The sequence below is a fragment of the Apodemus sylvaticus genome, chromosome 21 (assembly GCF_947179515.1).
Source record: "Apodemus sylvaticus chromosome 21, mApoSyl1.1, whole genome shotgun sequence".
In the NCBI taxonomy this organism is placed as follows: Eukaryota; Metazoa; Chordata; class Mammalia; order Rodentia; family Muridae; genus Apodemus; species Apodemus sylvaticus.
Window position 1 is genome coordinate 47,485,287 of NC_067492.1, and position 13,520 is coordinate 47,498,806.

At 42.4% G+C, this 13,520-nt stretch overlaps 1 protein-coding gene across 1 annotated transcript in view; it reads right to left on the minus strand.

Moving 5' to 3' along the window:
- Window positions 1-5,931: 5,931 nt before the first annotated feature.
- The window catches only part of Mgat4d (MGAT4 family member D), a 41,328-nt gene continuing 33,739 nt past the window's right edge, over window positions 5,932-13,520 (minus strand). Inside the window, exons 8-11 of the mRNA XM_052166433.1 lie at window positions 13,043-13,157; window positions 12,134-12,264; window positions 8,338-8,445; window positions 5,932-5,982 (exon numbers count right to left, since the gene is read on the minus strand). Of these exons, the coding sequence (XP_052022393.1) occupies window positions 5,932-5,982; window positions 8,338-8,445; window positions 12,134-12,264; window positions 13,043-13,157 (405 nt within the window). The remainder of the gene's footprint in view (window positions 5,983-8,337; window positions 8,446-12,133; window positions 12,265-13,042; window positions 13,158-13,520) is intronic.

Consider the following 13,520-nt stretch of genomic DNA (forward strand, 5'->3'; position numbering starts at 1 on the left):
TTCCAGCTTCTAAGAAAATAACAAAATGCTCTTTCTGAAACCAGTTTATTCAATGTAAAAACACGTTTCCTAATAGGTCCCTAGGGTTCATACACCCTGGATATAAACACCAAGACATGATTTGCTATGGTCTTGATGAAGCTTGGACAGTTAATATTGCACTGAGGAGTTTTGGATCAGGTAGCATTTGTTGCTATAGTGTGTGTGTGTGTGTGTGTGTGTGTGTGAGAGAGAGAGAGAGAGAGAGAGAGATCATTATCCAGATTGTTATTCTTACAGCATAAAAGAATTTGGAAATTTGCTATGATCTGAAACAATTTGGAAATAGAAGAGTCTAACTGTTTGGGATTTTGGAGCTTTGCCTTCCTTGTGGAGATCCCTGGCTTCAATATTCAGTGCCAAGAAATATATGTTGAGGTGAACCCCAGGGGTCACCTGGCGTTGGTGAGATGAACCCCAGGGGTCACCTGGCATTGGTGAGGTGAACCCCAGGGGTCACCTGGCATTGGTGAGGTGAACCCCAGGGGTCACCTGGCATTGGTGAGGTGAACCCCAGGAGTCACCTGGCATTGGTGAAGTGAACCCCAGGGGTCACCTGACATCGGTGAGGTGAACCCCAGGGGTCACCTGGCGTTGGTGGGCCCTTTGTGCTTTTTAACTTCACATCAACTTTCTTGATTTTGTTGTTTTTTGTTTTACGAAGACTGTCTGGCTTGAACTATATGTTTGGCATTCATTTTGATGAACTGTAGCTTTATACACACACACACACACACATGCATTTTATCTGGACTTGAGAGAAATCTAACATCAGACAGATGAAACTCAGCTTATATGAACGACTTCATTAACGGCACAAGTGGCTACAAAGCACCTAAAAATGAATGCCAGTGGTATTTTTGAAATATTTCAGGAGAAATAGCTGCCCAGATTTTAATGCCAGTCTTTCTCCATTCTTGTCATAATTCAGTCACAGAGTGGAGGCGTTTAAGTTTAATAGAGGGTGTCTGGCCCCCTACACAAGAATGAAGAGACATTAATTATCGCTATTAATATTGATGTGTAAATATCACACATTGCTAGGTACTTCATAGACTCCGCTAAAGTTCATATCTGGAATGTTCTTGTGAAGATCCACATGTTCCAGGTGTGTGAGGTGCTCCCTGCAGTTGTCAGGAGAGAAGAGAAGGAAAACCTGGTGCAGACTGACTTCATCAACCTGGCCCAGACTTTGGGCGGTGTCTGAGACCAGGCAACCTTATTGTAGGCATATTTAAACACGATAGAATTTGGATATGAGTCCTCAGGCAAAAATGAGTCCTATAATCATTCTGATTCTAGGTGTATGATACAATAGGAAGCGTAAGAGAGCGATGCGAACAGCTAGCAGCGCGCCGAGGAAAGGGGAAGCCATCCTAAGTCCATCTCTTAATCTCTGCTAATAATATAAAAATGGGTGTGATATGGCCCAACCCACAGAAACCTTTACTGACATCTCCATTTTTAACCAGCAGAGATGGGTAAGAATGGACACCGAGGGCAGCCCTCCTCACTAGATCAGAAAGAAGTTTCTTGAAATGCTGTGGCCAACACCCCAAACTTTGTAAATCATCCTTTCAGGAATGGGGTAATGTTTTATTTGTTAGTTTTTGTCTGTCTTCTGTTTCTTTCCCATTTCCTTCCAGCTCCTGCATGTTCCCAGGATCCAGTCACGGTTCGAGGCCCCTTCTGAGCGCTGGAGCGTTAGCCTCTAGCCTCACGCTGGGTCATCAGTCTTTCAGTGCCTACCCCAGAGTAAGACCCTCATCCTGCAGCCATTCTGCTCGGGTCTTAGACGGCTGGTATACAAGTCCAGGAAACACTGTTAGAGGCAGGCTGCGTCCTGAGAAGAACTGTACCTGGACTGACCTCCTGTGCTTGCTTGGCAGAGGCATGGGAAGACAATTTGGATCGAGCATATGATGTGCATTTATGAATAATAAGTAAAATATTTAACTAAGACACTCTAAAAGGTCAAATCTTGAATCTGAACTCTTTGGAAGATACCTGTGCCCTCTGTTCTTCTCAAAGGAGAGGAGGGAGCAGAGCAGCAGTTTACCTTCTGCAGTCTACAGTAACTGATGAGCGCAGCCCAAGAAAGGCCGTGGGCTGCCTGAGAGCAAGTCCCATGTGTGTCACTAAAGTAGAAGAGAGACCATGAGGAGGGCAGGGGCCACCCTGAGCTGAGAGAGCAGGTGACAGTTGGAACTGGGACAGGGAGAAAGGGGGAGGGAGGACAGCAGGATCAGGGAGGGGCTGGGGGAGCTGTGGAGGAGGGAGGAGGCCAGGAAAATCTGCGTAAAATGTTATAATAAACCCATCACTTAGTATGGAAACCCACATTTTATTTTTTTAATGAATTAAAATGTAAATAATCCATTAGAAGTGTCGGGGTAACAAAGAGTGAAAGCATGCATGATAATCCTTTTAAAATAAATTGTGAAAGTCAGAGGTTAAATATAAAATTTAATGAAGCACAGAATCTTAGCTATCAGCATAAAACAATTTAGTTATTTCATTTCACATGAAAATAATTTTGAGTTTTGTGTAATTACAGGAAAATCAGGCCACAGTGGGAAAAGAATTATAACCAGTTTTTTGGGGAAAATAGTTTTTTCCACCCCTATATTCTAAGGGAAAGTTACATATCATTTTCATATATATATATATATATATATATATATATATATATATATATATATATATATATATATTCATGTATATATATTGTATATTTACATACAAAAGGGAAAGCTTAACTGATAGTTTTGAAGAAAAGACAAAAATTGTACAGGGTTCTGCAATAAAAGTCAAGGACAGAGCTTTAAGTGATTGTTCAGTTCACACCTTCCCATGAGAGACCCTGTCCTCTGTCACCTGCTGCTTGTCAGACCCAACAGCAGCATCTGGAAGGCTCCCAGCACATATATTCAAAAGTTATGTCGGGCTGCAGACATGACTCAGCAGTTAAGAGTGAAGAGTGCTGATCCAGGGGACCCGAGTTCACGTCCCAACACCCACTTCAGACTACTCGATGCCACAGCCCCGGGTGTGTCCAGCTCTGGAGGGTCCTCAGGCATCTGCATGCCCACCCCCCCACCCATTCACAGAGGAAAATTAACAAAAGTTAATAAAAAGCAAAATCATACTGATTGCCAGCAGCACAAGATGATACCCCCTGCCCACCCACCCCCAATCCCCGCCCCGAAATCCCAGCACTCTGGACACTGAGAGAGAGGGATTGGAGTTTGAGGCCAGCCTGTTCTACATGGTGAGTCCTCGTCTCAAACAAAACAACAATAAAATCACTGAAATTCAGTCAATGGAGAACACCTTTCACATAAACACAACATTAGCACACTATACAAAAGCTTGCCGGCCAATTGAAAGGCAATTACCTTTTGAGTATTTTGTAGCAGTTCTAAGAAATTACCATTCTGTCAACACAAAAAGGTTTTGTTATAAATATACTATAGAGCACTTATTAAACTTGAAGGTCTAGTCAAATTTCAAACAATTTTAAAACTAAGGTTCATAATTAAAAAGATATGTGTGTGTGTGTGTGTGTGTATCTGTGTGTTGTGAACTAGGTGACCAGAGATAAAATTACTTTGTTAATAAAACTATAGTGTAGGTCTGTCGTACATTTAAAAGTCTTATGCTAAGCATCACACCCAATGAGATTAGGGAACTTACTTCATATGAAAGTTTTGAAACACTTAAGTAATAAACATTAAGGAAACTCTAATAACAAATATGAACCCAAATAAGACACAAGATCTTTCTACAATGTGAGAGGAACACCCTCTGATAATTGTGCAGACAGATAAAATTTGTATACTCACTTTATTACTGAAAGCTTAATTTAAAAAATAAATAATGTAGTCTCTTCTTTAGTATAATTTGAGAAAATTTGATATTTGCTGTACCTTCTTTAGTATAATTCGAGGAAATTTGATATTTTCTGTGCCTTTTTCCCAAAAATGAGTCTGGTAATTTTTAAAGAAGTTGTAAGATTTAGGAAACTCCTAGTAATAATGATCCTGTTAGAAATGTAAAATAAAAAATTAATCTAACCATACTTGGGAGAGGGCTTGTGGTTACTATGCCTATTTTATGTGCTATATGAAGCATAATATAAAAAGCCAAAATTCTGATATCTAAATATGATATTATATACCCTTTCATTTTAATCAGTTATGCACTAACCAAGAAGAGATTAAATATCTTATCACATCTTAGGGTTTCATTGCTGTGAAGAGATACCATGACCAAGGCAACTCTCATAAAGGACATTTAACTGTGGCTGTCTTACAAGTTCAGAAGTTTAGTCCATTATCATCATGGTAGGAAGCATGGCAGCATCCAGGCAGGCATGGTGCTGAAGGAGCTCAGAGATCTACATTTTGATCCAAAGGTAGTCAGGAGAAGACTGTCTTCCAGGCAGTTAGGAAGTCTCAAAAACCACTCTCATAGTGACACACCTCCTCCAACAAGGCCATACCTCCTAACAGTGCCACTCCTTAAATCAAATGTATTCAAAATACCACATTCCACTCCCTGGTTTCCATAGGCTTGTTCAAACACATGAGTTTTGGGGGACCATACCTAAACATAGCATAATGCAAAATACATTTAGTACACATTTAAAGGTCCACTCCACTGTTGCTGCTGTTCTTAGTGGTCATCCCATGGTGCTGGCATCTCCAATACATTGGGGTCCTTTGGTGCAACCAGGCTTCACCAGTAGCCTCTCATAGGCTCTTTTCATGGTGCCAAGCCTCAACTCCTTTGCATGACCCCTTCAGTCCTGGGCTGTCAACTGCAACTGAGGCTGCACTTTCACCAGTGGTCTTCCATGGCCTCTCACAGTGCCATGCCTCAGCTTCTCTCCATGACCCCTCTATACCTTCAAAATCAGTACCACCTGGGTGATTCGTAAACATTACCTAGTTCAGCTACAGCATGAGGTATAACCTTGACTATCTCTGGAATACAGCTTTTTTTTGTTCTCAGGAAACTTCCCAGAAGACTTCACCTCAGTGATGTTGGTCTCTTCTTAATCACTGCTAATTTCTTAGCTCCAGCTAACCAGCATAAATTGTCCCAGTGGTCCTTTCTATTCTTGACTCTAAAGCCAGAGACACATGGCCAAAGCTACTGAGTTCTGCTGCTTGATGGGGCTGCAACACGACTCCCTTGTTCTATTACACTATCACCAGCTTTGTTTTCCAATTCCTTTACTGCCTAAACTTGGCTGTCCTGGAACTTGCTCTGTAGACTGACTTTGAACTCAGAGACCTGCTTGCTACTGTCCCCTGGAATTAAAGGCATGCACCACCTTTCCTGGGCCTGAGCATTTCATGACCACTACCTCTCAAGATCCGGATTAAAAACCTGTATCCTTCGGCCTCAAGATCTGCATCATAAATGTGCTCTCGATTCCTGGATTGTAGTTCATTCCAGATCAAAATTCCAAACGAATACACCAACCAGGTAATGATAATGCCTAACATGATATAAGTCTCCTCATACAACTGTGAATGCATACGTTTATCTGGAACGGACCTTGCTCCGAGGTCAGCACTCCCTTAGTTCCATTTGATATCCTTGAACACAGTGCAGGGCACCAGCCCGGGCTGCCCTTTCTTGTTCTTGGTTCTTCTTGAGGAAGCAGAGGAGGAAGAGTGTAGGTGGGGGGAGGGGAGGGGGAGGGTAAGACTTGGTCTTACGAGATATCTAAGGTTGATGTATAATAATAAAATGTTTACCTATCTAAGTCTAAGTCACTTTGCTACTGCAGCTGACCTGCCTGAGTCCCTTTGAGGCCAGAAACTGCCGCCTCAGGCATTTAGCACTTCATCATAATACAGCAGAGGATTAAGTAAAGGATTAATTGATAGAGCCTTCTCCCTCTTGTCCAAATGCCTCTCCCTTGTCAGGCTAGGGGGAAGTTTGGAGCAAAAGCTTTTATTGAACCAGGAGAAGAGCATCATACTTGCAGAAGGAAAAACTTTTATATAAGCAAATATGGATTAAACTCACATAAATTCATATACAGATTCATGCATACACATTTTCAATCTCCATTTGAACCAGTTGGGCCCTGCTTTCATGCTATCTCATAATTACACATGTACACACACACACACACACACAGCCATACTTACATATGTATATGGAGCAAAAGACCAAGGACTAGTGCAGAAAGAACCCACTTGTTCTGGATGAAAAATGATCTCCAATCTTTATTGCACAGAGAAAGAAAAAGCCTCTATCCTTTTATTACTAAGTGAATTAAACCCAAGACTGTAAGGAGAAAGCTTTGTATTCTTTAGTAAGACTAAGCTTGCCTTGCGATTAAGAAAATGCCTGTTCTAACACCTGTAGTAAATCGTTAGTTTCCTTTTATGGTCAGGCCTATCACGGCAATACTCAAGTCCCTGGTACTAACTTTTGTCTTATTTAGGGTTTTACTGCTGTGAACAGACACCTTGACCAAGGCAACTCTTCTAAAGGACATTTAATTGGGCTAGCTTACAGGTTCAGAGGTTCAGTCCATTATCATCAAGGTAGGAAATATGGCAACATCTAGGCAGATATGGTGTTGGAGGAGCCAAGAGTTCTTCATCTTGATCCAAAGGCATACAGGAGAAAAAATGGCTTCCAGGCAGCTAGGAGGAGTGTCTCAAAGCCATCCCCCACAGTGATAAACTTCCTCCATCAAGGCCACACCTACTGCAACAAGGCCACACCTCCAAATAGTGCCACTCTCTGGACCAAACACGTTCAAACCAACATACGGGCAAAATATATAACATAAGGGGGAAAATGCCATTACCGCAGCAACAATGAGATTGCAGAGATAGATTTTCTTCTGTGCATCTGCTGTATTGCTTTACGTATATGATGGTGTCGTTAGAGTATGCATCCAGATTCCCAGCAGATCACTTTGTTTGCTTCAGGATATTCTTTGATCTTTTTCTTACATTGTACCTTCCCTGACAGTTGGCACCCAACACTGACAAAGTCTACGGCATCATTCCTGCCATGGCTGAAGCACAGCTCACTGGGATGCAGGGCAAGGGGGAGAGAAGGGGAGGCTTAAAAATGGCCAGGCAGATGTGTGCCCTTCCACGGTCGGGCAGATGTGTGCCCTTCCACGGTCGGGCAGATGTGTGCCCTTCCACGGTCGGGCAGATGTGTGCCCTTCCACGGTCGGGCAGATGTGTGCCCTTCCACGGTCGGGCAGATGTGTGCCCTTCCACGGTCGGGCAGATGTGTGCACTTCCACGGTCGGGCAGATGTGTGCACTTCCATTTCGATTAACAAAAACAAAAACAAAAAAATCCATGTAATCATTTCTTTCATTGTGTGATGATGCCAATGGTATTTCAGTGGTAGAAGAAGCCTTCCGGATCATTTACATTCCTGGTTTTACAGAAGCAAGCTAAGCTAAGAGGGGTGTGGAACTTCCCAGGGTCACATAGCCTACTTCTGCAGTCACCAGGACACAACCTGAGCTGTTTCCTTCTCACCCTGTCTCTGTGGCTTGGCTAAACATCCCCTATAGGCATGCGTATGACTTTGGTCGCCAGGCTCTGCCACTGCTAGGGCGGTGAAGCCTTTAAAAACTGGAACCCAAGGGGAGGAATTTGGGTCCCTGGGGTGTGTGCCCTTGTGACTCCACCCTTTGTGTGATCAGATTCTCTGCCCTGTGAGCACTTCATGATGCACTGCATTGCTGTAAACCCAAGGCCAGAGGGCTGAGCAGGCCAGGCTGAGCCGCCTGGAACTAGGAGCTGAAACACGCCTCTCCTGCATGTTAGCTTGACTGTCTCAGGCATTCTGTCACAACGACAATAATACTGTTTCCATAGTTGACATAAAATTTAAGAATAACTAGACACTAAATGATGCTGATGTTTTTTTGACTTAACCAATAGTGACTTAAATAAAAACTCCAATTACATTTACAAGGACTTTCCAGTTCTGAAATGGTCTTCCTAATAGTTTTGATTTTTAGACTAAAATAGTGACAGCTGCTGCATTTCCTCCCCTAAACACTTTCTCAGTCATATCTGGATTAAATGGCTCAAAAGAACAGGTTTGTATATACCAAATGCTTTTTACTGTGATAGATGACAGGCTCTTGGAAGGTGGTTTGTACTTGTATAAACGCCATAACACAGAAGGGTCACTGATGACAGGGTCATAGCTTGCCTCATGTTTCCTATTTTCTAAAGGTTTCTAAGTTCATTGAGGCTGTGTTACTTAAGTTCCATTTTAGAATCTTACCTTGAGGTTCTGTGCTCGTCCTGGAAATGATGACTGAGTGCCCACGTGCTGGAACAGAGATGGTCTGTACTGAATTCGGATTTCTTTCTTTCGCCGCAAACAGCTCCTCTGGGGAAAGGAAAGTGAGCGTCTTCACAGGGCCCGCAGGACCACGTTTTACCACACTTACTGTCCGTAGGACCTTTTCACATTCATTTTGTTGTAGGGCTCTGTGCTAGTATTTAAAATTTGGCGTGGGGCCTTCCTACATAAGAATTGCCCAGTGGAAGAGATGATATGGGGTGTCTTCCTGGAAGCGTGTGTTTCCATGAACACACACAGAGGAAGGCTATGTTCTACATGTGTTCATTTCCTTCCTTTCTCTTTTAGAATGGAGGCTTTTTTTTTTTTGGTTGTAGTTCTGGTTTGATATATATATATATATTTTGAGACAAGATCTCACTATGCCATAGCCCAGGCTGTGGAAAAACTTATATAGTCTATTCTGACTTTTAAGGTCAGGACAATTTTGCTGTCTCAGCCTACTGAGTGCTGGGATTGTAGGCATGATCCACACAACTGGCTCTCCCCTCTTTCATTTCAATAGCTCACGGGATTTCAGGGGAGGGGATATTTCCTATCTGTAAGACTCTGTCAGCGCACATCACCACAGCTTTGCTATCTGGATTCCTTAACTCTGCGTCAAACTGGCATCTCCAAAATCTCCTCTTAAAATAGGAAAAGAATTTGATTGAAGTACAAAGTCTATACTGTACTTAATGGAAACAGTTTATAAGTTCCACAAAGACATAAAATGGATGTCCCCTGGACTCTTTGTTAGTGACAGGCCTTGTGAGTCACTTGAGTTCTGGGGACCAAACTTGGATCCTCTGCAAGAACAAGTGCTGGTAATCCCCAGTCATCCTGAGCCTTCTCTCCAGAGCCCTGTTCTATTTAAAAGTTACACTATTTAACTTTTATGAATCCTTTACATATTGTGGTGCAATGCAAGGCACTCCCTGAACATGTGGTCCACAGACTCTCCTACTTCTGCTGTGCCCTCCTCTAGACAGTACAGGTGCAGCTCAACAAAGCTCTGCTCTATCCCCGTTTGTCTAAAAGTTCTTTTAATCATGACTACTATCACATGACTTTTGCACCTTGATTGACAATATTAGCAAGTCGCTTTTGCATCCTTAAAACAGCCTTTTGTTTGATTGGAAGTTTCTGGATTTTGTGGTGTTGAGTGGCAGGGTTACTAAGGAACATAGAGAGCCCACGTGCTCTCCCGGTAAGTGCTCTGTGGCTGAGGTATTTCCCTAGTCCCTCCTTAAACTTAAATGCACAGGGCATATTGTATTCAACTTAATTTTTAATTATTTTAATTAAAAGTTTTGTTTTTACCATTTTGTTTTTACCATCGTGTTGGAGATTTTTGTATCTATGTTCATGTGGGATTTATTGTTTTTATCTTGGTTCACTACCATCAGTTCTCTCTCTCTCTCTCTCTCTCTCTCTCTCTCTCTCTCTCTCTCTCTCTCTGTGTATGTGTGTGTGTGTGTGTGTGTGTGTGTGTGTGTCACTGTGGAGCTCAGCTTGATCTCAACCTCATTCTGTAGCCCAGATTGGCTCCAAGTCATGATCTTCCTGCCTTGATCCTCCAAGTGCTGGGTTGCTGTTTCTTTCTGTATACTCCTTGGGTTTCATGTCTGGCTCGTGCTGGATGCAGCTCCTCCTATCTAGTTCTCTAAACCCTTGGGGCTAATGTGTCCCTGAGCCAAGGTCTTGCTGGGCACAGGTGAGGCCTGTGTCTAGTACTCAACACATCACTCAAAAAGTCCCAGGTGCTTTGACAGCCATGAGGTAACAGTACAGACCTGGCCAAGTCCAAGAACCATACTATATAGAACCCAGTCTCAAAAGTGGCACAGAAAAAGCATCAGGAAACCCTTGTCACAAAGACAGAAATCTCTTATGGAGGTCGATGCGATGTTCATACGGAACATGAGCTTGGCAGACAATGCAAAGGCAGTTAGCTCAAGTGCAGAGTCCTAGATTAAAGGCCCTGGTGAAACCTAAGGCAACTGGTTAAGGACGAAATGCTAAAGGGCCCCAACGCGAGCTCCACCATCCTGCTTTCACTGCCCATCACTTATCGCAAGCTTGGGAAGCAGATTTCAGGGCGTGGCCAAGGGGTTCAGGCTCTGCTAACCAAAGCCCAAGGTTCAAACCAAGGCTGATGCTGCAACTCTGGCTCAGGCTCCCAGAGGTGCCCAGGTCCCTGGGACGATCCCATAGCACAGGTTTCTAGGTTTCTATCTGCCACTGTGAAGACAGACGGACTGGAGTGGGACACTTGAGGCAAGATCTGTTTCTAAAAAGTAGAAGAATGTGAAACTCACCGTCCTGGCATTATTTATTCTCTAAATGTTTAGACAGAACTCACTTATGGAAACACCTGGACTTCCACATTTCTTTCTCAGAGGCCATTTAGCTATTTACTGGATTTCTGTCATACACGTTGGCTTATTAAGATCGTCTGCTTCATCATAGGTGAGGTTTGGCGTCATGTGAGGCTTGATGAGAGGCCACTTCCTCTCTAAGGTGATGAGATTGCATGCATGTAATTGTAGAATCCATTGTCCTGTTGAGGTCTGAGACTCCTGACCCCATATTTTCTCATTCTAAGGCTGGTACCTTTGATCTTCTTTTTCAATTTATCAGATTTGCTAGTAACTTATCAAGATCAGATCTCTTTTGAAACTGAAGTCTGGCAGTCCCCAGTGGGACCCCTATGGAACCATCCAGGACATCTGACTATCTGGAGCAGCATCTCCGGATTATTTTCTGTTGCTCTGGGGTCTGCTATAGAAACTGTGGGAGCTATCAACTTTCCTGGTGGGTTATTCTATGCCTGGTCTGTCTTTTCCCATCTATGACTTTTAATCTGCATCCTACAGTTTATATATATATATATATAAACAAACTAAGGTTCATTATTAAAAGGGTGCGTGTGTGTGTGTGTGTGTGTGTGTGTGTGTATAAACATATATATTTATATTCCAAAATAAATGTTATATATATATAACACTTATTTTTAAAAAAATCAATTCTGATAATATAATTTGGCTCAGTGCATTTTGACAATTTATGCTTAATAAAAATATTGAAATGTTTGGATTTATGTCTTATTATTTTTCTGTTTGTTTACCTCTGTTCTTTTTTGTTGTTTTAGGGGCTGGGTTTTTGTTTTGTTTGTTTCATCTCTGTGTCCTGACTTTTCCCAGCATTATTTTGGATCCTCATTTCATTGAGTATTATGAAATGTCAGTAGAACTTAGGACCCAGAACTTTAACATTCTGTTGTGTTCACCGGATCATTAATTTTTGGTAACTATCGCAGTGCTCGTGTTTTCTCAGCCTGTCTGTTGTTTTTATATGGGTACTGAGGTGGTCTTGTAAGCTTGGCCCAGGGAGTGGCACTCTTAGGAGGTGTAGCCTTGTTGGAGTGGGCTTGTCACTGTTGGTGTGGGCTTTATTACCCACATCCTAGCTGTCAGGAAGTCAGTCTTCTCCTGTTTGCCCTTGGAACAAAATGTAGAACCCTCAGCTCCTCCTGCGTCATGCCTGTCTGGATGCTGCCATGCTCCTGCCTTGATGATAATGGACTGAACCTCTGAACCTGTAAGCCAGCCCCAATTAAATGTTGTCTTTATAAGAGTTGCCTTGGTCATGGTGTCACAGCAGTGAAATCCTAACTAAGTCAAGCGTCCACGACAGACCCTCCCCAGCTGTGCACCCCATGAAGGACACTCACAAGAGGCTCTCCCCAGGTGCACACCCGAAGCAGGAGAATGTCATTTAAAAGTATATCTATGGGCTTTGTTTCGTAGAACATCAAGAAAAAACGCACAAAGTCAAACAGGTCCTTCGATCGAAAGAGTTTTCCTGCAGAGGAAAGGACACTCATGAGTTGGCATATGACGCAAGCATTGTCTGCGACATTCATTCTGAAGGCAGGGCTATCCTCATGAGTTGGCATATGATATGACACAAGCATTGTCTGCGACATTCATTCTGAAAGCAGGGCTATCTTCTCGTCAAGTGTAACACCTTGAGAACTCAAATGTTTCAGGAAATTAAGAGTAGCAACTTGGACATATTGGAGATTAGACATTCAAGTACCATAGCCCTGAAATACTTTCCTTGAAACTCTACTTCCCTGAGAGTCAGCTGACTTTTTTAATAGGTCAGTTTGTTGGTTGAGGCATTGAGACTGGACTTGCTCACCACACCCTGTCCAACCAGGGCATATCCCTGGCCCATCAGCATTCCTGGCCATAAAAAAAGGGATAGGACACTTTGGTCACTGAACATGTGCATTCTCATTACGCCCAATTTTATGTTTGCATAATATGTGCATACATGTTACTAGAAAAAAGTGATCAAAATATGTTAACCCAGATAGATAGACAGACAGACAGACGGGAAAACAATCCTTTAAGTGGTGGGTGGCAGCATGCGCCTGTAATCCTAGAGTTTGGGATCGAGGCAAAAGGATTAATGTTTTGAGGTCCAGCCTGGATGAGAGTTTGTGGCCAACCTGAGCTACACAACAAGAGCCTGTCCCAGTAAGAAAATAAATAGATACATAAATACTTAAGTAAACAACGAACGGAGAAAGGCAGCGAGCCGAGGGGACCCTCCGCGGCAGACCACGCCTTACCTATAAATCCGATGACTGAAAACTCAATATAAAGCCAATCTTTTGAAGTGAGATTATTTACAAAATCTTTCATTTTTGTAAAATACATCTTTTTTGCTATGATATCATCTTCTAGCTAGAGAAAAAAGCCAAATTAAGGGAAAACATTAATACCTCCAAATGATTCCATTACATTTTATCTCAAAGACAAACTGCTTTCACTGGAATAACACTGACAATGTCTTGGATGAGACAATAATCTTTCGTTTAATTTGCTAAGGCTATTTACAGTTAGTCACATTTCCTTCTCTAATTATGAGATTAATGAAGCCCCAAAGTATCTTCTCTTCTAAATGCTGACCTTCTACTCAAGTCTCCTTGAGATCCTTGTGAATTCATTTTAATTCTCATCAACATTTCAGCTTCTAATTTGAGATTATCATAGTCCATTCTGGTTTCATAACAAGATTCCATAGACTGGCTTACCCACAACAGTAAA